Source organism: Manis javanica, chromosome 2 (assembly GCF_040802235.1).
Source record: "Manis javanica isolate MJ-LG chromosome 2, MJ_LKY, whole genome shotgun sequence".
NCBI classification, from domain to species: domain Eukaryota; kingdom Metazoa; phylum Chordata; class Mammalia; order Pholidota; family Manidae; genus Manis; species Manis javanica.
In genome coordinates this window covers 173733773-173758698 of record NC_133157.1, presented here as the reverse complement: position 1 = coordinate 173758698, position 24926 = coordinate 173733773, and the positions used below count along the sequence as shown (strand labels likewise).

The window sequence follows — 24926 nt, the reverse complement described above, 5'->3', positions numbered from 1 at the left end:
TAAACTGGAAAATATTTAAGACCCCTTTTCATCTCTGGAGCACTGTACAAATATACCACTTGCTTCTGAGGAGCTTCCTTTTCTACTCAGTTTTTTAAGTTTTTCTTTCCTAACTCACAGCGCAGTGTTAACCAAAGTGAGAGGAGTTACACTGCTAAAACATCCCATATTATCTATTGTGACATAAAAAATCACCCTGAAACTTAGCAACTTAAAGCAACAAGCATATCTTACCCATACAGTTCTGAGGGTTAGGAATCCACGAGCATCTCAGCTGGGTGGTTCTGACTCAAGGTATCTCATGAACATGCAGTGAGATTATCAGCTGAAGCTGCAGTTATCTGAAGGGGCTGGAGACCCCACTTCCAAGCTCATATCTCACATGGCTGTTGACAGGAAGCCTCTGTTCTTCTCCATAGGGCCCTCTCCATAGGGCTGTTCACATAAGAGAGCAGCTCGCTTCTCCAGAGTAAGTAAAGAGAAAGAGAGAGAAAGAACCGAGTTGGAACTCATGATGTATTTAACGACCTAACCTTGGAAGTCAGATATCTTCACTTCTACTGTATTCTGCTACAGGTTGATACAATGTTGGAGTGAATACCGGGAGGTGATGATTATTTGGGTGGTCTTGGAGGCTGACTCCCATACATCCCTTTAGCTTCTCAACTGGCAAAACTAGCTATATGAATAGTCTGAGAGGACCAAGGTTTAAGACCCACCCTATTTATTAAGCACTAGGGAAATATTCACTTAATTTCTGAATTTTATTTCTAGGCATGGATTTAAATATTTTAAATATAAATGTTTAAATATTTGATATTATGAATCTACTCAAATTCATCTGTCAGTCATTTCACCTACAACAAATAAACAGAAAGAGCTCCTATGCATCAGAAGCTGTCAGGGCAAATATGATAAATGTTACAATCAAGTGATGTACAGAAGGCCAAGTATGGAGAGCCAGAGACGGAGCTTAACTGGTGAGCTGAAGAAGGCATCACAGAGGAGGTGATTTTGAGTTTTGTTTTGAAGGATTAGTAAGATTTTAGAAGAGTGGCAAAGAGGCAAACGAGAAGATATATATAAGAAAAAAAAAATTCAGCCAGTTTCAGATGATGACATACAGAATGATACCAACATTATAAAGCTATGATTCATTTAAACATATATATTTGAGAAAAATATTAAAGTATAGTCAAGGGAAGGAAAAATTCCAGCCTCAGGTGGTGATATCCTCTGGAGGGAGTGGTGCAGCCAGAGGTATGAGAGAGAAACCAGAGATAGATTCAGTGACGCTCGTGATTTTCTGGTGTTGGATTTGTCATTTTTATTCTTCATCTTTTAACATTCAGGATATGTTGTCAGCACAGGGAACAACATATGAAAATGCATGGAGGGTTGAAAGCGCTTGGAATAAAATATAAAGACATAATTATGACAGGGAAACTATAAATAATGCATTATCTTTCATAATAGAGAGTCCAGTGTTCTGAATGGTATTGGAGTACACAGAGGAAAGGAGACGTGAGATACAATTGAAAGCAATACACTCAAAACTCAAAATCTTGCAAGAGGAGAAGTACTATTTCTGTATTAAGAACCAGGAGGCTGATGTCTCCTTTGTTGCTGACATGGTGATAAGATCAGGCATATTACAATTAAGAATCTTGAATAATGTGAATAAATGATAAGTTACAGGAACAGTCATTATTTTTATCATTGGGAAAGAGATCTGGTGCATTTTAATTGTCTAAAACTCATCATATGCCAACAACGTTTGTTCCTCATGAAATTCAAATCACAGGGTGGTACTTTCTTTAACAACTTACCCTTTTAAACTATTGTGAAGCATCAAGGAAGGTTTAATTATATTATTTCCAATCATCTGAAGAATGATAATTACTTGGAGTTCTTGGCCAGTATTTTTGATTGAAAGTGCTGTGGCATCCTGAACAGGTCATAGGTTCATATCCTGGTCCTATTAATTTTCTTCTAATGCCTTACTTTCCTTAGACAAGGAGTGACTCCACCCTTGGAAATGGTGCTTAGGGAAAACTTGATTGATCTGAAAAGAACACATGCACAAGACAAAATAATTATTGCTGCTGTGACCTTATTTTTTGTGTTATTAGCCAACAAATAAGGTGAGGAAATTAATTGTGACTAAAAGACTATTTTCCTGTGAGAGATTCTGAAGCGCTTTTAGTAATTCAGCAAGGCTCTGAAGGTTGATGGATCAAAGCGGTATTTATCTACCCAGGAGTGAAAGAAAGAAAGAGCTCCTGCATGTTTACCCTGGAACAGGGTTGAGGGTACTTTTTTGTCCAGGGAAGGTATGTGATGCAGAAGGAGGATGGTTAGGAAGGTTGATGTTTTTCTTTTTGAAAAATGAGAACAAAACATAATCCCAAAGAGACCACATTGGGCCTTTCCAAGAAATTATTACTCTTTTGCCAAAAGAAAGCCAAGAGTGTCTAAAGGTATTTTCTGAATCACTGCTGTGTTCTTGCTGAGCTCAGTTGTCACTAACTGCCCCCCGTAAACTTAAGTGCCAACTTCTGCTCTTATCTGACTGCCTTGATTTTTGTTGGTCGTTGGCTGCTTTGGTAGATCTTTGTTTTGTCATTAGGTTTGCTCTTGGTGAAATATTTCTTTCACTTTGAGCCCCCTGACAGCAAATTCCAACCAAACTTGACCCATATTTTCTGGGTGTGGACATGCCCAGACATTAAACATATACCTATCCTTCTACCACCTCACATGCTATTTGCAGTTGCAATAATCTCATCGGTATTAGGTTTCTGTTTTAACAAAGTTGTCTCTGATTTGAAATCTCAAAGGTGTTAATTTTAGACTTGGTGTTAGGTGTTCAATATCTAAAAATGACTGTAACTCCTTTTCTTCCCTGCCTTCCTTTTACCTGCTGTCACTTGCTGTGTCTTCCCTTTTGCATACTTGTAAATATTCTCTATAGGTCCCTCATCTCTTCATAAATAACTCCCTCCTTCTGTTTTTTAACCTCTGCCTGTGACTAGAACATGCTTCCTAGATGATCCACAAGTGTCTCATTTCATTGGCTTTTCATTTTAAGTAGCATTTTTAAAAAAAGAAAATTCCCTGTTTTCCAATAACACTGAACTTATGTCTCTTGATTTTCCTGTCTGACCTTCTTACCATCCCCTCTCACTCCAATAATTTTAAGTCCTCCTCGTAATAGTTACAAAATCGCACTTGTTCAACATTCCCCAGCAATTTCCTCTAGACTATGTCCTCTTTTCATTACCTATGAACACAAGTATTTGCTGGCATTCGTTAACCACTGAGTGGCCAACAGTACTGGACGCTTTAGTTCCATCCTCTGAAGCCATCTAATAGTTTGGCCTCCTCAGTCTTAGCTCATCTCATTCTCTTTCCTTCTACTTCTTTACATGACATCAGAAGAGGATTCTGGGGGAAAATAGGGAAAAGTTGCAAAGGAAACAAACTTTAGTTTTAAGATGAATAAGGTCTGAGGATCTAATGTATAATGTAGTAACTATAGTTGATAACACTGTATTGTATAATTGAAATTTGATAAGACAGTAGAAAATAATGTTTTTACCAAAGAAAGAAAAAATATGTATGTAAGATGATGGATCAAGTCAGCTGTATGTGCATCCCACATGCCAGGAAGAAAAGGGCAATTCCAGGCAGACAGTAAACGTAGAGACCTTCAGGGCTGAACAAACACATTTTTCTATGACTGAAAGGAAGTTCAAGCATGGAAAATAAGGGGACATGATGTTGGAAAGGAAGGGCAAGGAGTTATGTATGAAGGGTCTTGGTTATCTTGCTGAGGAATGCAGAATTACATTGCAGGCAGTGAAAAAGCAACAGAAATTTGAGCAAAGGCAGTGGTGATATCCTCTGGAGGGAGTGGTGCAGCCAGAGTTATGAGAGAGAAACCATAGATAGATTCAGTGACGCTCATGATTTTCTGGTGTTGGAAGTTGTTCTACCAGTGTATGTTTTTCTCCTGTATCCCCTCTGTAACTTCACTTCCTGTCTTCTTCTAAGTTATACTCTTAAATTCATTTAAACACACTCTTAAGTTGTAATAATCTCTTTTATTTGATATCTTGGAATCTGAGGTATAATTTGATTAGGCCCCATGCCTTTATTCATACCTATCACCATAGGAAGCACAAGACAAAATGCCCCTCACCCCTTGAGCCCCAGTTCTCATATGTCTTGTACACTCCCATCTCTGTCTCCATTTCCTTTCTTTATCTATCTTCTGAAACTGTTCATTCCAGACAAGTTTGAAGTCCATCATCAGCAGTATTCCCTTAATAATTAACCTATTTTGAGTATTTGCCCTTTAGGTTTTTTTTTTTTGTAACTAAAATTTGTCACTCCATTGATTTTACTCTTTCCTAACATTCCTTCAAAATGACAGCTGTTTTCTCCTCCATATTCCTTCTACCATAAGGGCTGGAATCATGGTGTATATCCTGCCTTTCTTCTTTTTAATGCCATTTCAAGAACATTCTCCTACCTCCATAAATGCTCCAGGCCTTGACTGTGATTTGTCGGACTATTCCATCCACTGTCTCTCCTTGCTGTAATCCTCAAGTCTTTCTCTCTGTTCTTTGATGATTGTATCTCTTGGTTCAATCCCACTCCTTTCAACACTACTCTTTTAATTATCAGTAAGCTCAACATTTTGATAACTGATCATTTTTCCAGTGTTCTGGGCTCTAAGTTATTGGATCTTTTCTCCAATTTTGTATTCCATCCTCACTCAGAGACTCATCTCTATGAGTACAGCCTGGAAATTGCTTTTGTAAGTCTCAGTTTCATGTATCTACTATGACTATCACTGAGTATTTTTCCAACTCACTCCTGCTAATATCATGACTTCAAAAAGCTCTGACTGTGTCAGATTTAAGAGTCGATCTTGATCTCATCACCTTATCTCATCAGTCCTTCCTCATCCACAGTGCTTCCTTCCTTAATGACATAAATGTCATGGCAAGTCAAAATCACTCCCTTACATATACCTAGAATTCATTTGTCTTTCTGCTTTTTATATTCACCTGGTGATACCAAAATTCTGGTGAAATCAATACTGCCTCCTGGTTGCCTGCATGCACACAGCTGAAAAAGGCTGGAGAAGAAAGACAAACTACATAGTGAAGCTGACCTCTCTCTAAAATTCATGATCATGAAGGTTGCCTGATAGTTATTCTGTATTTCCTGAGTCTAGTCTCTTTGCAGTCCCATATTTAAATATTTCATACTTTTTCCTCCCTGTTATTGTCTGTTGACATCTTCCTATTTCATTAAATAAATTAAAGCAATCAAAGAGATATTTTTATAATCTCCCACTACTATTTCTGTCCACCTACAAGAATCTGTGCTCTTGTATTCTGTCCTCATTTCTGTTACTATGATTGAATAGTTCATGTTTCTAATTGAGGACAATTTTAGCCTATCTGTGCTTACCTATCCCAAATGTGTATTTCTAACATGTAACTGTTTATGAATTCTGTATGGATATATTCAACTGGACTTGAATCTCCAATTGAATTTTTAAAGGCATCTCTAACTTAACACTCAAAAATGAACTATTAATGCTACACATCTCTCACCCCCACCAAAAAAGGAAAAGCAACAAAAACTAGCTCCTCTTATGTGTGTCTCCATCTCAATGAATAGTAACTTCATTCTTCTAGTTGCTGGGGCCAGAAAACATGGTGTTATCTTTGACCTTTTCCTTTTCTCACACCTTACATCTTGTCCTTTAAGAAATCCTGTGATTCTTCTTTCAAAATACATCAAGAATTATATTGCTTCTCTCTACTTTCATTACTCAACACTTTGATCCTGGTCACCAGCATCTTGCCTGAATTATTGCCCTAACTTCAGAAACTGAATCATCCTGCATCCTTTGTCCACTGTACTTGATGCTCAAGAGCAATCAACAGGGTGATCCTATTTAAAATGTAAGTCAAATTATGTTTCTCTTCTGCTCAAAACTTGCAGATTCCCCACCACAGTCAGACTCCATATATGGCTCCATTTCCTCTGTGACTTTATCCTTTCTCTGACCCTTTATTTCTCCTTATCATTCATTTATCACTATATAGCATCCTGTATATTTTGTTTTCCTTTCTTGTTTCATTCCAGTCTACCCCCTTACAATGTAAATGCTGTGAGGGCAGAATATTTTGTATTCTTCATTCACTGCTGTATCTCCAGAATCTACTAGATCAGTGCCTAATTCATAGCAGGCATGCAATAAAACATAATAGAATGAATGGATCATTCAGTGACTGACATTGTTTTCACATGGCTGCATCATATAATCGGTTGTGCTTGCTAATACTTCTATAGCTGTGTGATTTACTGTACTAATTAAAAGGATAATGTCTGAAATCAGACTGAGAAAACTTTGACTTCCATCTGGACTTTATAATGTGACCTTGTAAATTGTGTTTAGTGTCTCCAAGTCTTATTTCCTCATTTTTAAAATGGACATAATAACAGTGACTTACTCATAGGATGCTTCTGAGAACTAAATGAGAAAATGCAGACAAAATGTTCGAATTGCCCAGAGCAGTTAGTAAACTTTTAATCAAGATAATTAATATACTTATATTAAAGCTAACATATACTTTATTTTCCTTTTGTGTCTTGATTTTTACTCTTAAGTAATTTTATGAGAGGTGAAGCTCTTTGAGATTGGAAGTGTTAATTTCTATTTCTTTTTAAACCCCTCTAATTTGTTCCACACTTATTTAATCAGTTATTATCTGAAAGTCAGGTAGGCAGGCCCCTAAAGTGTTTGAATGATTCATTTTCTGTATGCTAATGTTATTTGGGGAATCAGCCTCATGGTTTCATCCATCTTTCCATGACAGACTACTCCAGAGTGGAAAAAAATGTTGGATATGTACCTGGCTTTTGTGTAAAAAAAAAAAAAATTGGCTGACCACTGAAGAGCATGATCAGAGTGCATTATAAAAATGGTTGGAAAAGAGTTTTGCTCAAAGTAACACTCAGGAGATTCATTGATATCATTTGCATTTGTAGCAAGTCATCCATGTAAAACTTAATATTACATTCAATCATGTTAAGCTTTTCACTTAGATACTTAACCCTTAGAAATACAGCAGCTCAGACTGTTTGATGCTCACATAGTTCAGCTAAATTTTCAGAGTGTACAGATATAAATGTAGGACTGGCTCTTTTCTTCATGCATTTAGTGTTGATGATCCAGGAGTTGACAGCATGCAGACATCATCAACAGGGATTTGATTGCACAAAATCAGACCAAGTATCTCTGAGAGCCTGCACTAAGTAGACTTCACTATGCCAGTTTACCTCAGGGGGAGAGATTTTTTTCTTAAACTTTATTTTTCAGTGAGAAATAGCTAGTGTAAGATAAATACATTTTGTTCAAGTTACCCATGAATTGATTGGAAAGTGTACTTACAGAGCTATAACTAGAATCCTCGTTATTGTGACTACTAGCATAGGCCTCCTATTTTACACTACTGTATTATATTCTAGGGTATTAAGAAAGAAAGGCCTTACTCTAGGAGTTATAATTACCTGAGTTCTACTTGCTGCCTTGTAAATACAAAGATTTGCTGTTTTGACAAGGCTTGTCACCTCTATGTCTTTATTTACTCATCAGTGTAAAAGTAGGGATTATATCTGCCCTGTGTTTTTTACTGAATAATTGTTAGATTTTTGTTCAATGTAAAGATTATAAAAGTGAGATATTTGTATAATACGTGCTTTCTAATTGGAAGGATATTTAAACAGCAGTAGTAGCAATTTCTGATACTGCTTCTCTTCCTTCAGCCTCTATTACTGGTTCTCCACTTTCAGCCTCTAAATTGCTGTGACTTCATTATCATCGTAGTAGCATTTTGAATTTTGCTGGTAGGAAATCCAATGATAAAATCATGCTGATAGTTGAAGTTCCTCCTGTTTTTCTTGGGTAAAATATTGATAACACCAAATTGTCCTTTTCAATTCTGTACTTGATATTAGTTACCATAGCGTCTTTTCTTTTCATTGCACAGGAAATGACTTATTTCTTGTAGCAGTTCATGAGCTGGGGCATGCTCTGGGATTGGAACACTCCAATGACCCCACTGCCATCATGGCTCCATTTTACCAGTACATGGAGACCGACCACTTCAAACTACCTAATGATGACTTGCAGGGCATCCAGAAGATATATGGTAGGTTAAACCACCATTTCTGTTTGGTTAACCTTGTAATCAAGTCCAGAATTCCTGCTGTGTTTTCTTGTTTGAAAGAGATGCTCTAAATATCTGAGAGAGATAAATACTGGGAAAAAGTAATCTGGCTTATTGGAAAAAGTCTTCTATCAATCAAGTTTTGTTGGAAAAAGTCCCGTATGGCTTAGTGTACAGATGATGGGAAAGTATACGCTGATTGGGTCTTCTTACTGAATTTAGTTGAAACCCGCAATTATAGTAAAGATCTGATAAACTTTATATTTAAAATTCAGGTAAAAATATAATAAATAAATATAATAAAAACAGTGGGAAATATAAGACTATTGTATAAGATACTGAGATTTTGGTAAAAATCAGCAGATTGACTCTTAATTTATATTTGATGTCAGATATTTCTTAGATTTTGAAATTGCAAGAAATACTCTTCTGTGATGGATATAACAAAATGATCTCAAAGAGCATATAATTATTGACTAAAAGTGAAAGCTAACAAATTCAAAAGTGAAAGTTATCAGATGGCTGTTTATGAGCACATATCTCAAAATAAATTTCTAATACAATGAAATCATTTTTATTTACAGAAGTTAGTGAATGCAAATTAAGGCAAAAGGGAGAAGGACTGTTAGACATATTTACTATAAACCTAACTCCCTCAATAGGACCATTGACCTTTATAAAGGCATTTATTTCACATATAATTGTTAAGAACTTGACATTTAAATTTACATAAAGAGAATATGCTTTACTAAATTAATGAAGTGAGTCTTTCATTTTGCAATACAAAGACAAATGTGTGCTATCTGTATGTTAATATCCAGTATCCAGAAGATGTCATTTGCATTTTTAAATAGCATAGTTTACGTTCATTAATTTGTTTTGCATTCATTAGTTTTTCAATTTCAGTATCTCAGTGGTAAGCATTCTCTCAGGGTTAAAATAAGATTTCGCTAAAAGGTCAACTTTTGTGCTACTCTTTATTTTGGGGATACTAAGAAAAGAGAAATGTCTCCTACTCAGAACTATGTAGCTCTAATGTTGAGAGAGCTGTCCGATGCCTAAGTGTGTGTCATCAAAAATTCCTCCGAAGTAGTTAACTGAAAAGAGGCTGTTTCTCATGACCTCATGAATTACAGTCTAGACTGAAGATCTGCAAAAAAATATTCTTTCCATATCTAAATATTAAGTGCTAACAGATCCGTATTTCTTTTTAAAAACATAAATCCCTTGAGGAATGATGCTTTACATCTGTATGAAATTACATGTGTAAACTTTGGCTTGATTTAGAAACCTGTTTTTAGAAATACTTCTTCACATTAATATTTCACTAGTGGTGTTTTAATCAATATGTGTTTTAGATTCAGTATTCAAACGAAACACTCTTCTAGTAATTTGTCAAAACACTTCATTAGAAGAAGAAAATAATGACAGTCAGGCAAAGGTTATAAAATACAGTTGGAAACATACGGTTGAATAAACTGTGATTTGTTAATGTTTATCTTTTAGAAATATTTGCATAGAATCATTGTCTATCAAAATCTAGGATTAACTTCGGTGGAGCTTACATGCATGATTCCAGTATTCATTCTCATTAATTCATTATTTATACATCCTACTTCCACAAAAATATTTGAAAGCAGCTTTTCCAATAAGGACTGTGGTGAAGCTCTAAAAAGTATCATTAAAAATTAACAAAGAAGGCCTAGTTACTCTTGGATCCAGAATTTTGCATGATAAGGGCAGTCTCTGACAGGCTTGGCAATGGTTTGTTGGGTAAGATGGTCTGTTTTTTTTCAGAAAATATACAGTCTTAAAGACCTCTTTGCTCACTCGGTCTGTGCCCTCCCTTGATGAGTGGTTGTCCTCTGTAGCATCCTTTCCAGCACTATGCCAGGTTTAAGTGAGCTCTTATTTTCAAAAGGTCCACCTGACAAGATTCCTCCACCAACAAGACCTCTACCGACAGTGCCCCCACACCGCTCTGTTCCTCCGGTTGACCCAAGGAAGAATGACAGGCCCAAACCTCCCCGGCCTCCCACTGGCAGACCTTCCTACCCTGGAGCCAAACCCAACATCTGTGATGGGAACTTTAACACTCTAGCTATTCTTCGCCGTGAGATGTTTGTTTTCAAGGTAGGAGGCTGTGATTTTCTTTCTAACAGCAGATCAAGTTGTCTATGGTGTCACTTTAGAAAACAAGTTCTCATTCATTCTAACACTACCTTCCCAGACCTCTCACAGTTAGAAGGTTCAAAAAAAGCATCTTAAAAAATAAATGCACAAATGGGCTTAAATGTCTAGCAGAAGATTGCTGTAACATTCTATTTGGGGAATGCATTTATGTCAGCAGAAGCTAAAATGACTAGCAATGTGAGGGTAAAAAAATGCTGCATGTTATGAACAGATAAAAAAGCATAATTTAAATCATGAATAGGAACTAATAGGGATGATTTCCTTGGGAGCTTAGCCACTTCCCGGCACACTGCAACTATTCTATCTTTGTTTTGCACATCTTTATGAGATCCCTGTAATTTCACTTGACAATTAAAGCATTGTTTTTTAGAAGTATTGATAATTTTGTTAGGTTAGGGGTCTACTGGTAGTCATTAAGAGTTAAATCTCATCTATGAGACTCTCATTTTGATTTTACATATATATGCTATTTTTGTTTTCTTTACTCAGGCATTTATATCTACCTAGTTTATATTTTTTTTTTTAAATATTGCAAGCTAAAACTAATTTTACAGTTTGCTAAATGTGCTTTTTAATGCCATTAGGGTCTCAGACAATAATATGAATAACCAGCTTATCCAAGTTGGTTGTATAATATTGAAAACTGAGTATAGTATAACACTGAAGAAGAATTTTCTCCCTCAATATTTGCAGATTGATCTTAAAGATTAATAAAAATTTGTTTTTGTGTTGCTACTAGAATGTTAAAATAGCCAAATTTTACCAAAACCATTCATTAAAATAAAATAATATGCTCTTTTTTGGTATAAATGAATCAATAAATAATCAAATATTGTCCTACTTATACAGAATTTCCTATCTACCAGAGACTATACTTTAAAAATACAGACTCCATATAATTTTTAGTAGACAAGATACTCTATTTCCTTTACTGGAAAATAAGATTTGCAATAGATATAATATGCACATGAGCATCATACTTTCCAGGAAAAATCAATACATTTGTTTAAACACATGGATAGATTTTTGAATTCCATAAGTGCCCTGCAATGCTTAATGAAATATCTTGCGTTCAATTTAAGTTAATTAATAAGTTTAGATTCAAAAGGGAAAAAAAATCGTCATACATTTATATCATTACTCATTGTGGCTAAGCCCACAGCAATAAGCTGAAATAAAACAAAATGCAATCATTTTTTTTTTCCTACAAGACACTGATTAACAGCGGAAGGACTTTGTTTTCACTGTTTTGGCTTAATTTCAACATCCCAGTTTTATTCTTTGATAAAGTGATATCACCAAAGTATCAACCTTATTTAAGAATATGATAGGAAATTGATTCTGGGTACATTCTTTACCTTCCTCCTATCTGTCTAGTTAGATAGTCAATCTCAGAAGAGACCTCTATTTTCAGATCTGATGATGATTTTCACCAGCCATTTCTCTCTGCACATTGTGGGCATGCTCTTGACTGACAAAATGAGGACCTCTGGTCATTGGTTCCTGGAAACTGGAATGGATAAAAAGTACATAAAGCAACTATCAAATAGAATTCAGTAGCCACTGTTTTCAATATCAAAACAGGTGTATAAAGAACATGAGTAAGACCTGCTTCTCTAAACTCTGTTAACCCAGATTCCTTAACCATAATTCTCTACAGCACAAAATCACTAAATCTGAATTTTTTTTGTTGTTTTTTTTTACTAGTCCCTGTTCTTTTTCCAAGAATTAATACTGTTGAAGATAATCTTCTAATAGGCACTGCATTCTTCTTGATCTACACTTAACTAATGGATTTTGTGTTGCATAACATTATAATTTCCGTACTCATCTTCTCTTACATATAATAAGTATGTATGTCCAGGTTGTTTATAGGCACCAAGGATATGTGAATAGAAGGTAGCATACTGTCTTTATAGAGCCCATATTCTAGGGTGAATACAAGCATAAACCTAAGTACTTTTGAGGTAACAGAGTAAAAGGTACAGCATTGCCATAAAGAGAAAATACTCAACTCTACTTGAATAGATCAAAGAAAACTTGACTGAGAAAAAGGATAATACTGAATTTTGAGAGAGATTTCCTAGGCACATTAAAGAAATTGGTATTTGGGGTACTAAAAAGTGGATGTGTTGAGAGAGAGAAGATAGACATTTTAACTCTAGTGCAAGGTAATAATTGATATAAACAAGAAATATACAAGATTTGATCCAAGTGAAGAGACATGTTGGAGTGAATCCTACTCTTATTTAATAGCTACCATGGACTGGGTAACTGATATGTGCCTGAAGGTATGCTAGGCACTTTACATCCACAATCTCTAAACCTTATAACACTGCAAGATGGAAAAGTATTTTACAAATAAAAATTTTCTTATTTTACAAATAAGAAAACTGAGAAACAGAAAAGTTAAATATTTAGTCTAAATTATAAGGTTTGTAAGTAGTGGTCAGTACTTCAATACAGGTTTCCTTGATTTCAAAATCAATGTTTCTCATACTGAGTTTTGCTACCTGAGAGAGTTAAGGAAAGTTTCAAAAGAAAGGTAGAACTTAAACTATATTTACAATAGTAAATATTTAAGAAATAATGAGTTCCTATTGTGAGATGCTATTTTAGGCACTGGCAATACAGCAGTAAACAAAACAGGATAGATACTGTTTTCTCAGACCTAACATCCTAGTTTTCAAAGTATACTGGCAACTAAGAGTTCCAGGACAGAACTTCACACATATTCTAGAAGCATGTGGGAGAGCCCCCAAATTCTTTTTCTTTGTTAATGACTTCTGATCTCCTAACTTCTCCCTCTGTACCTACATAGTCTAGACTACTTTCACCCCTAAATTAATGCTGTTTCCCCCACCCCTGATCTTCCTGCATAAAAGTATTCTCTGTCAGTCTGTCTTGTGCACACCTACCTTTTTAATTGCCCTTCAATAAACTCATCATTAGTGTCCATAGTTCGGTTCTTATTGACTACCCCTTCAAGTATATTTTAGCATCACCCAGTATTCTACCGCACTTTTACTAATTAGCTTGATTTTCTACTTTTCTTCAGTATAAATTCTCTAGACAAATTAGAAACCTCTTTACTTCCTACCATTTACCCCCTAACATTTATTTTATTTTGGTTTTAATCTGGGACTTCTTTGCAAATGTCTGCTTATCCAAAACTTTCCTCTACATCTTCAACATGTCTATCTCTCTAACTATTCTTCAACTCAAAATCCCTTTCTAGTGATTTTTATATTTATATTCTATATCCAATTAGCATGTTTTAAATTTGTTTTATTTAATTATTTTTCATTGTGATGTATTCCTTAACTGGATTACAAACTTCAGAGCTGAGATTAGTTCCTGTGGGCTTCACAGTGCTTGAGCAAATGGGTAAGGCTCTGAATAAAATATTATTTAATTAAATTATAACTAGTATCATGTTTATACAATGGTAATCAACCAATATGACATTACTGAAAGTATTCATTCTGGTTTGTTATTCCTTGCCCGAAGATTTTCATGATTAAGTAAATATTTTTTACTTATATTGCATATGTATAATTTTTAAGTAAAAACATAAGAAAATCTAGATACAAGTAAAAGGTAATATCAGGTAATTTTATTTTTTTATTATAAAGGAGTGTTTCTTTATAATAGAAGTTTCAGCATAATTCATTTTGGTAGCAAGATTCCTCTTAGGGGATTTGATTTATGTTGAACTTCCCAGACACTCACTATTTGAGGTGAGTTCATCTGGATATGTGTTTCTATATGGGGACATAAATAAGTGCATATAATATACATGTTAACATTTAATATATAATTAATATTTATGTATATACTTTTATGTACTTCTGTACTTACACATGAGAAAGTTAAGCCTTCCATGCAGCTTCGTAATATCTCGGGAATGTTAAAACATCTAGCATGAAAATGAAAATCAAAACAAAATGCCAGGACACAAAAGCAAAATAGCAATAACAAAAGAAGCTTTGTCCTTACTTTAGAGAAGGTCATTTTAAGCTTCCCTTGAAGAGTTTAAGCTGTGTGTACCACATGATACTGCTGTTATGACTGAGCTAGCAAGAGCAAAATCTGATTGTTCCAATGAACACTCTCAAAATTCCTTTGGATACAAGATAAAAACATGGAACATTTAGTTATTTCGTGAGGTGTGAAAGAAAGCAGAAAGCAGACTTACCCAAACTTGTGCAGGATATATTTCAGTGTTAATATTTTGTTACATATGGAAGAAAGCAGTGGTAACTGTATTCTCCCTGAAGCTGAGGCTAGGAAAATAAAAGGCACACAGCACCAGCAGTGCTTCTGGCCTGCGCACAGAAGGAAGGGTTCCATTTGGCTGGTGACTGGTTTTCAGTTCTTTCACTCGACCTAGATAATAGTGTTAAGAGTCCAAGCTGTCATGGAACAGCACTCAGGGAAGTACAATCAGGTATCTTCCCAATGAATGAATATAGAAGAACAATATTCACAGCTCTGAGTAAGAAAAGTATTTCATCATCTATCCCCTCACCCTCCCCCCAAAAATCAAACTAACACAGAAATCATTTGGTACCTTTTTGTCCATTTTTCACAAGACCATTTGTTCTTAAATATGACCATTCACTTACAATCACCTACTTAATTACACTGGAGAATCATAGTTCCTATTATTTCCATAGAAACACACTTACCCGGAGTCTGCCCTGGTTAATGCTAGCTTAACTCCCATTGAAAGTACAAAGTCCCATTAGTCAAGCCTCGTAAGTTCAAGGTATGACCCAATTTCATTGGAAAGATGGTGGTTCTGTTTCTTAAAAGAAGACATTTTATATGGCGGAGAGAGAGATTCAGAGAGAGAGAATAGAGATGGTTATTGAAAGAGATAGTTTAGAGGTATAAGATTTGCCCTGAGTTATATATATTTCCATAATATTGATTTGTAACTAAACCCACCACAATTGATTAAAATTTACCTTTTCAACTCATCTATGTCAATTTATGTATCATTCAATGCTAAATGTCTGCCATGAACCAAGGATTACTCTTTTCATTCATTTTTTATTTTTAAATTTGTCTTTCTTTGTTGCATATTCCTCTATTTCAACTCTCCTGTCCTTGAAATTAGAACTGTGCCTTTCTTACATCACTGACATAACCATATCACATCATATACACAGAATGTTCAGTTTTCCAAATGGACACTAAGCCTTTTCAGTATGGATGACGCTAAACTTTTGGAATTAAGAGAAGTTGAAAATAGATGGTTTTTTTCCCCCATAAAATGGTTAAATCCTGTCAGGGAAAGGGCAACATAAGTATCATAAGAAATGGTTAAGTTGAAGCCCACAAAACAGAGAATGAAAGGACCCTTTTTACACAAGATAATTTTGGGTTTGGGGTGGGAATAAAAAAGTAACAGAAACAACCATACGGTCAAGGGGATGTCTTCCCAACAAGCATCATGGGCCGGGATAAGGAGAAAACCCAAATGTCAGAATCATCAGCTTGAATGTCTGGGCAGCTTTGAGAGGTCTAATGTACAGACCTATAGGCTTGGAGAAGTGAAGTGAGGGAGCACCTGCGAGTTGCCTATTCAAGTTCCTACTTGACCTCTCCACTCAGATGCCAAATTCAGCATGCTTAAAACTGAGCTCTGATCTTCTTTCACAAACATATTCCTCTGCTTCTCACTTTCCACCCATAATAAGGGCAACTCCATTTTCCCATTTATTTAGTAATTAATCGTCAATGGGAGAGCTAACTCCTATTGGCTCTGCCTTCAGAATATGTTAAGAATCTACCCATTTCTCTCCCCTCCCACTGTTACAGTCCTAGTGAAGGTACCATCACATCCCACCTTCATATTATAATATCCTCCAAATGGTTTTCATGCTTCCCCCTTGCTCCACCCCTTAAACCTATTGTAAGTTCTGCAAGCAAAATGATCCTGAGAAAACATACATCAAATCATACCACTGCTTTACCAAAAACCCTGTAATATCAAATTCAGAGTAAAACCCAAGGTTCTTGGTGTTTAGACAATCCTACTTCTGTCTGTATGTCTGAAGAAAATAAAATCACTCTCTCAGAGAGATCTGCCCTCCCATGTCCATTGTGGCCTTATTCACGGGAGCCAAAATATGGAAACAACTTAAGTGTCTGTCAACAGATAAGTGGATAAAGATGTGGTGTATATATATATACCACAATAGAATAGTATTGTTATATACAATAAAATATTATTCACCCTTAAAAATCTAAATACTGCCATTTGTAAAAGCATGGATGAACCTGGAGAGCATTATGCTAAGTGATGCCAGACACAGAAAGATAAGTATTGTGTGCTCTCACTTTATATGTAATCTAAAAAAGTCAAACTCGTAGTAGAATAGAGAATAGAACAAGGTTACCAAAGGCTGCTGGTTGGGGAAATGGGGAGATGTTGGTCTAAAAGGAAAAAAACTCACTGTAAGATATATAAATCCTGGGGACCTAATATATGGCATGGTGACTATAGTTAATAATAATGTATCATTTACTTAAAATTTGCAAAAAGAGTAGATCTCAAGTATTCTCACCACACACACACACACCAAATTTGCAACTGTGGGATTTGGATATATTTATTAGTTTGACTGTGGCAATCATTTCACAATATATACTTACATCAAATCATCCAATTATGTACCTTAAATATATTTAACTTTTATTTGTCAATAATACCTCTCAATAAAGTTGAAAAGGAAAAAAGCCTAGATTCTTTCAGTTGCACACAAGGCTGCTTGATCAGCCCATTTCCTTCTCCCTCTCTGATCTCACCTCTTCTTCTTCTGCTCACTTTCACTCACTAAATTCCAACCACACTTGTCTTCCTGCTCTTCCTTCAGCTTGCCAAACACTGCTGGCTTTTCAGGTCTTTCCCTGTCAAATAACAAATATTTGCATATCTTCCAGATTTCTGCTGCTGTTTGTAAAGCGGCAGACGTCTATCTTCAGTCTCTATCCCTGTACAGACTGTCTGCTCTCACATAGGTCTACACAAGGCTAGATGTATGAAACGGAACAACAATGCTTGCAGAAATTCAGAAAAGTTCACTGTGGGTTATATAAACTTTGTGCCATTTTTGTGACCCCAAAGAATGGATTTGCTTTTCACAATTGGAAGGATTATCTTCTAGCTCGCAACCTAATGCTGTCACTCACTCTTATGGCACAGATGTGTGTCTGTTTACATCAGCATAGGATGATGATTAAATCCTTAGACATTAAAAACAGACTTGGAGTCATACTCCATTTTCCATAGGCTCCAGGCAAGGACTACTATTCCTCCATTTACTGCTGGATTACACAGTTCCCTGAACACAGTAGACAATAAATATTTATTAAATATCTCTGTTTACTTTCCTTATCCACTTAATGGCTAATGAATTCCATCATAGGTATATAGTAAGCTCAGAAAATGGTAGTAGCTATTATGTTGCAAGATAGACTGGGCATTTTGAATTACTCATTTTATTCATTAACTCAAATTCCCATGCTTTTCAAAATTATTTTAAAAGTAACTTTTAACAGAATAAAGATCACAGAAGGTAGCTCTGATTCTTATGATATAAGGAAAAGGAATGGAATGGTTTATGATTGTTGTTCATATCACTTTATTCCATGAAATGATTAAAAATATTCTGTTGTCAGAGAATCCAAAAATTGATTTACAAAACAAACAAACAAAAATATACTTAGAGAAATTACACAGCACAGAGTAATCTAAATTTACTTCAAGTCACTACTTAATTCTGTACTGCCAGGAAATATTACCTGATAATGTTAATAGTATATTGTAATCCAGACTAGATTTATATAAGACCAAAGAGAGCAATCACCAATACACTGTAGGAGAATTAATTAAAAGTTCCTTGTAGTACAATATCATAGTCTTTCAAATATTTTAGGTAAACATTTTAAGAAACAACTGGAATTATGTGTAATACTGCATTTTAATGTCAGTATTAGTTGATTTCCAAAATATTTGTATTCACTTATGGTTTAAGATTTACTCCTGAAACACTGAAGTTCTTTCATTGACATTTTCTGACTATTTAAGACATTGGCACAAGGAAGTATTCAGTAGAATTCACAGTCACCTTGAGTTCCCAATTGCCTCTCTAGCCAGTTTATTTTAAGCATATATTTGGATACTTAGTTTGGATTCAGTAAAACTATTTGTATTAATAAAATAACAACATTTAATATATGCTTATAGTGCATACTTTGGAGAATAAAATGTTTCATCATATATGTTTTATTCTGATATAAATTTATAATATAAATAGAGCAATTCTGTATAGACATAAAAAAATGTTTTCTGAAATTATATTAATTGTGCAATAATTTGAAAAACCATTTCATTCCATAGCAATAGTAATCTTCCTAGTCTATAATAATTAATCATCTAAAACTCTTCAATGCCAAAAATGTATATTTTCTTGTTCCAGGTTTATCATAATCTATATGCTTATATTGAGATTGTATCAGAGAAAATGCTTATATATATAATTCTTAGTTCAGAGAACTTTTACTGTAATGTAAGATTAATAAAGTTTAGTTCAAGATTTATACTGCATATAAGAAGTACAGGTTTTTTATTTTAGAAGTTTTGAAAATAGCACTTTTCTAATTTTTTCCTTCCTTTTTGGCATTTGTGACTGTTCCACTTTTGACCTCTTATAATTCTTTAATGCAAAAATATGACTTCATTCTTTCCGTTCCCTTTTTAAACTTTAACTTAGCAGTGTTGTGATTATCATTGTGTTTTGCGGATTTGTGAAGTTACTTACACATTCATCCAGCTCTTCAAAGTTTCCTAGAAGTACCTGTTTATTTTTTCTTTTGCAAGAGGATCTTACATGTATAAATATTTAAAACAAAGTTAAGTCCAAAGCTACCAGTTTTGCAAATAATCTAACAATCTACCTGAAAAATTCCATGAAAATCAATTGAAAAAATTATAACTATTTACAGTGCTAAGAAAGATGCCCTGAGCCACAGTAAAAATTAAAAAAGAATTTTTCTAATAAGCATTTAGACAACATAATTGAAAAAATAATTTTCTTGACAGGAAAACAGAAACTCAGAGTATTAAACTTAACTAACAGTACCTGACCCATTGGCAACATTCAATAAATATTTACTAATTGACCAATGTATTTACTTCTGACTGTCTTCTCTGCCTTTAAGTTTCATGAGGGAGGTTCTTGACTGTTTTGTTGATTCCTCTATATGTGATTCTTATGATACTTTAAAGTTTCAGAACATTATATGTGTTTATTTACATGACTGTTTTAAAGAAAGAAACTATAGACAGTATCAATAATAAATTAGTAAGACTGAAAAAATTTCATGTTTAAAGTACATTAGTATGTCTTACAATCTCATGCATAGTAATTCTTCCTAAAATAATGAAGTAAATATAAAATAAACAATGGTGTTCATTGAAGCTTTTTTGCCAGTAGGAAAAACTCTTGCAAGTAGCCCAAATTATCCAGTAACATGGTTATAGTATAGCAAATAAAGTATATCAATTCAATGGAAAATAATGCAGTCATTTGAAAGGTTAATCATGGAGAATGTATGGAACAACAAAACATGATTATAATGTGTACACCAAAAAACAGTAAAATATAAAATGTTGTGTGTCCTATATTGTATTATTTGAAATACATGTGTTGACAAGGTATAGAAATTATAGAAAAATTATGTCAGACAAATCTTAGATTGTGAGTGGACTTTTTAAAATGTATACTATTGTGATATTGCTGTATATACATTTAAAAGCTCAAAATATAGTGGTATAGAAGAAGCTTGATAACTGTGAAGGTTTTAATATGTTAAGTGATTGTGAGGCCGTATCATTTTCAGAGAATATAGGTGGGCAAAAGCTATTAAAGTATTCATCAGAACTTTCCCTTAAACAATGACTAAAAATGTCCTTGTTCAAAATTACAGTAACAAGTTTTGATAATATAATTTAATATGGCTGCAAAGATGCTCAATTATGTGAGGATCTATGCCCACTAAGCATTAATATCAAATAGGGGTAGCCCCTAGTAAACGATCTAAAATTTTGTTTATCTACAGTTTTGCCATTTTGTAGGCACCATGGTGAGAATTTATTCCTTTACTATAGAAATACTTAGAAATCATGCAAAAGTAACAAGATATTTGGCAATTGATCCAGAGAGTGCTGCTAATTTATGCAATGTGAGGGTTGTCATGTAGCAAGGTTCTCCAGCTCAGTAAAAATTGTGTAAAGCACTTAGCACAGAAAAGGGTACATAGCAAATTCTCCAGGAATTCCAACAACTGCTGTTACTGCAGTTACTATTGCTGTTGTAATGACGTTACTATTACTGTTGTGCAAAGCACTGTGGTTGACCTTCAAGAGATTGCAAAGGAATCTGTGACAACATTCCTCACTCTTAAGAAATTAAATCCTGTATTCTTTTATTCATTCTTCTTTATCCTTTAATTAAATGAAGTTTTCACTGACTACCAAGTAATAGCTGGATATCCAGAATAAAATGATGACTAGGGCACTCCCTGTTCTTTCCTCAGGAGGATTAATAGTCTAGCAGAGGAAATACCAGTAACTAGGTCATGGTATTGCATTGCAATGGGCTGTAATGGGCTTGCACAAGTGCAGTGAGGACATAGGAGGGGCACATAAACTGGAAAGAGTGTGGAGAACATCTGATCTGCATTGTAACAACGTAAAGTTAGCCACACTCAAGAGGTAAGAAGGGCCATGGTGCAGTGGGAAGCTAATGAAATTTACTGTGAAAGTCAAGGCAGGAAAATGGAGAAATGAGGCTGGAGAGACACAAGTAGGACTACTGCATAAAGTATCTTCTCTGCCATGTTGCAAACTCATGAGGCTTTGTTCTGCAGGCGAAGTTAAGGGGCCAAGAGACTCAACTAGGAGGGACTAGGTGGGACAGAGCTAATGAGAAATGTTGAACCAATGTTGACACCTCAGAGGGGAATTGGTAAGAGCAAGACAGAGCCCCACTCCTAAAAGCTGGGCTTGAAGACAACAAGAAAAACAGGGATTTGCAGATGAAGAAAAAGTGCAGCTAAAGAACTGCCACTCTACAGATGGGAGCAGCTGGATACTGAATCATGACGGCCAGGACTAATTTTTTTTTAAAAAATAGAACTTGCATTTAAATGGCACAAGGAGCTGAAATTGTAGAGAGAACTGAAAAGGGCCACACAATATGTTCTCCCTGGAACTGGATTAGAGAGAAGTTCCAGGTCTTCCAAGTACCAGAATATTGAAACTTCTGTATATATAAAAAAAAGTTAGTGTTCCCCTTTCTCTGTATAAATATTATTTACTGAAAGTATATTTGGAAGAAAGGTTCATCATATTCTTAACCCATCCTATGAGAGAAGAGGAAGCATTTATGTGGAGGATTCAGTGTGGCTATTTTTAAGCCACTGCGTTTTGCGTCTCACCTGGAACAGTTACTGAGTCTCTGCGTTCAACAGATGCACTACTTGGAAAGCACAGTTATTTGTAGCAGTTACTGCTCAGAACATTAAGCAAACAAAGACTGTTTATATCCGTGAGCTGAAGCTCAAAGGAGCTGGTGTAAGAGCTGGCCGTTTGTGTGCCAGTGACACATAAACCTTCTCATTCATAATCCTGAAGTCACTGAGAATAGAGACAGCATTTTCCAAGCTATTCACTGCATTTGCAGTTGCTATCATACAGAGAAATGGGGAAGCTCCTTTTGATTTATGAAATATAAATTTGTTAAAATATCTTTACTATGTATATCAAGCTACTTTTCCTATTACTCACATAAAAGACATAAAGGATTAAAAATAAATTACACAATTAAAATTTTGAAGAATGTTGGAAAAAACCATACCATTTACTAAATGTACATGTAAGAATAATTTCCATACCTGACTCTTGGTTCTATTTGGGAGATTATTTTCCCTTACATAAATATATGATGTGGGAAATAGTTTATGTAGGAAAATAACCATTTCCCATATCATATTTAATTATTTGATGAATTTGTATTGCATCCCTATTGTGTTTCAGAAAATTTACAAGGTACGTAAAAAGTGGAAAGCCCAGGCTTTAAACACCTGTATAACCAGGGTTCCATCACTGAGCCTGAGTTTCTTCTTCTGGAAGATGAGAATCTTTGTAATCACTTTGGTGCCACAGCCCTTAAAGAACTCACAGTTGAGTGTATAGAACAGACATTAATCACCAATCACCAAATCAGAAGTAAAACCATACCTGTAGTAAGTTCAAAGAAAGGAAAATAATATGATACAGTAGAAATATGTAGATCGTTGTTTTGTATTTGTTTTTAAGACCTAATCAATAATGTCAAGAAAGGGTTTTCTTAAGGAAGAGATACTTGGACTGACAATGTGCTATCCTCTGTTTTTTATGAGAGAAACAACATATTCTGTTGAAAAGAAATGTAGACTGAAAGTCAGGAGACCTGGCTTTAGTGCCATGATATTGTTAACATGATGAGAATTTCTGGTTTGGGACTATATGTCACATGTATCAAATAAGGCAGTAATAGCTGGGTCACCCATCTCATAATGAGGTAAGAAATGTAAAATGCATTTGAATATTGAAAAGAGCTGCATTAGTGTGAGGCATTGTCATCATTGGCACAAAATTTAGGATTAATTTTTTAAATATATGATACCAGTATGTCAGTTTTAAAGTTTAAATTTCATTGTCCTATTGGAAGCTTGAAGTACCTTAAAGTTCATAGAGAGCATAGTTGCTAAAGTAATAGTTATCAGAAGTGACAAGAAACCTGAAAAGTATGACAATTTTAAATTAAGGTTGGAAAGGAAAAGTTAAGTTAAATATGACCCACCTTCTTCACCCTCTTTATCTTTATTTAAAGTGCTCTGTTTCCCTATTGTGGGTAAATGTGTTCATAAATTCTTTTGGTTATATGTAAAGAGTTTGGCTATTATGAACCATTCCGTAAGTTAGATTTTATGAAAACAATTAATTAGGGCTATATCCCTTATTTCAGCATTTCTAAAAATAAATCAATTCTATTATAACATATGGACATTTATTTTGCAGTAATTATTGTAAAGTACAGATTTCATTATAAGTAATTTACATACTTATAGAATGACAGTGTAATCATGGGCATGTAATTCCATCAATATCTGAAAATGTTCACGAGTTTAGCTGTAATTTTCTTTATAAATTTATGGACTTGTTTACTTATTTGGTTTTCCTTTTTATATTGGTAAATTAATTTTTATAATATTGTACTTAGATTTACTTTCACATGTATCAGCTAGAATTGGATTGTGTTGATACTTGAGCACTAAAGTTGTTTTCTTCTCTCAAAAGTTAATGAATGGTGAGGTATTTCCAACAAAGTGTGTGGGCTCAGTTGTTGGTTTTTTTAAATCTATAATTGCATAACTTGACCCTTGAAATAAGAACTTGCTGTATCGTGAAGAGTCGGCCTCGCCCAGAGGAGTTCTGGCCTTTGTCCTTGGCTTTGCGGCAGTGATCTGTGTCATATCTGATGGCAGCTGTGTTGGTTTAAGGTGGGGGCAGCCACTAGAAAAGACAGTTATGTGGTTGAGGGCAGGGGCTGTGGGTGATTGGGACCAGTTGACCTACATACTGAATACCACCATGTGGGCAATCAAGCAACCAAGATACCTACAAAATGAAGCCCCAGTCAAAATTCTGGACACTGAGGCTGAGGTGCACTTCCTAGCTGGTGGTACCCCATGGATATTGTTGCAAGTTGCTGTCAGGATGGACACATCTTTAGGACAATGAAAGCTTCTCAGTTGCTACTCAGTGAATCTCTTCCTTTGGATAATTTTTTATCTATAATAAGATACTTTAACCATAAGTAAGACACTTTAACCATAAGTATAATAATTTTCAGTGAGCTTTTTTAGTCCTTCAAATCTTAGAATGGTTTGGGGAAGCCCCTGAACTTGCAGTTGATGTCAGAAGTGAGGATGGTCTTGGATGGACTCTTCTAACTTTGTAGTTGGACCCTGTCTCCTTGCATCTGGGGTCAGAGGTCATGGGCAGTCTTGGTAATCTGGAGAACTGTGCCCTCGAACTCACAGTTTGGGTAACTCTAGGAATTTGGCAATATCCAAATTATCTAACTTACTTTCTTAGATTTGGTAATAGCTCCACATTCTTCAATTTAAATTCATTTTTTGAAAGATGAAATAGCTTGTAATATATCATCATTTCTGCTAGTAATGCCTCCTTGAATCGGAATATAGCTTTGTAATTCTTTACAACTGATTTGTAGATTTCTTCATAATTAACTCTCACCTTCAGATTGGAAGGATGGGGAGTTCCCATTTCCCAAATTCCAGTCTTTTTCTCAGAAAACCTTATGTCAGTTCAAATCAAGTATTCTCTTATTT

The 24926-nt window shown here is 34.8% G+C and overlaps 1 protein-coding gene across 5 annotated transcripts in view; it reads left to right on the top strand.

Annotated features, from left to right (window-relative positions):
- MMP16 (matrix metallopeptidase 16) overlaps positions 1-24926 on the top strand; it is a 281452-nt gene that overhangs the window by 198657 nt on the left and 57869 nt on the right. For all 5 annotated transcript variants that reach the window (XR_012128304.1, XR_012128302.1, XR_012128303.1 and 2 more), the window contains 2 exons: positions 8079-8240; positions 10180-10391. Coding sequence is in view for 2 of the 5 variants with exons in the window: in XM_036995752.2 (XP_036851647.1) it covers positions 8079-8240; positions 10180-10391 (374 nt within the window). In the remaining 3 variants the exon portion in view is untranslated. The remainder of the gene's footprint in view (positions 1-8078; positions 8241-10179; positions 10392-24926) is intronic.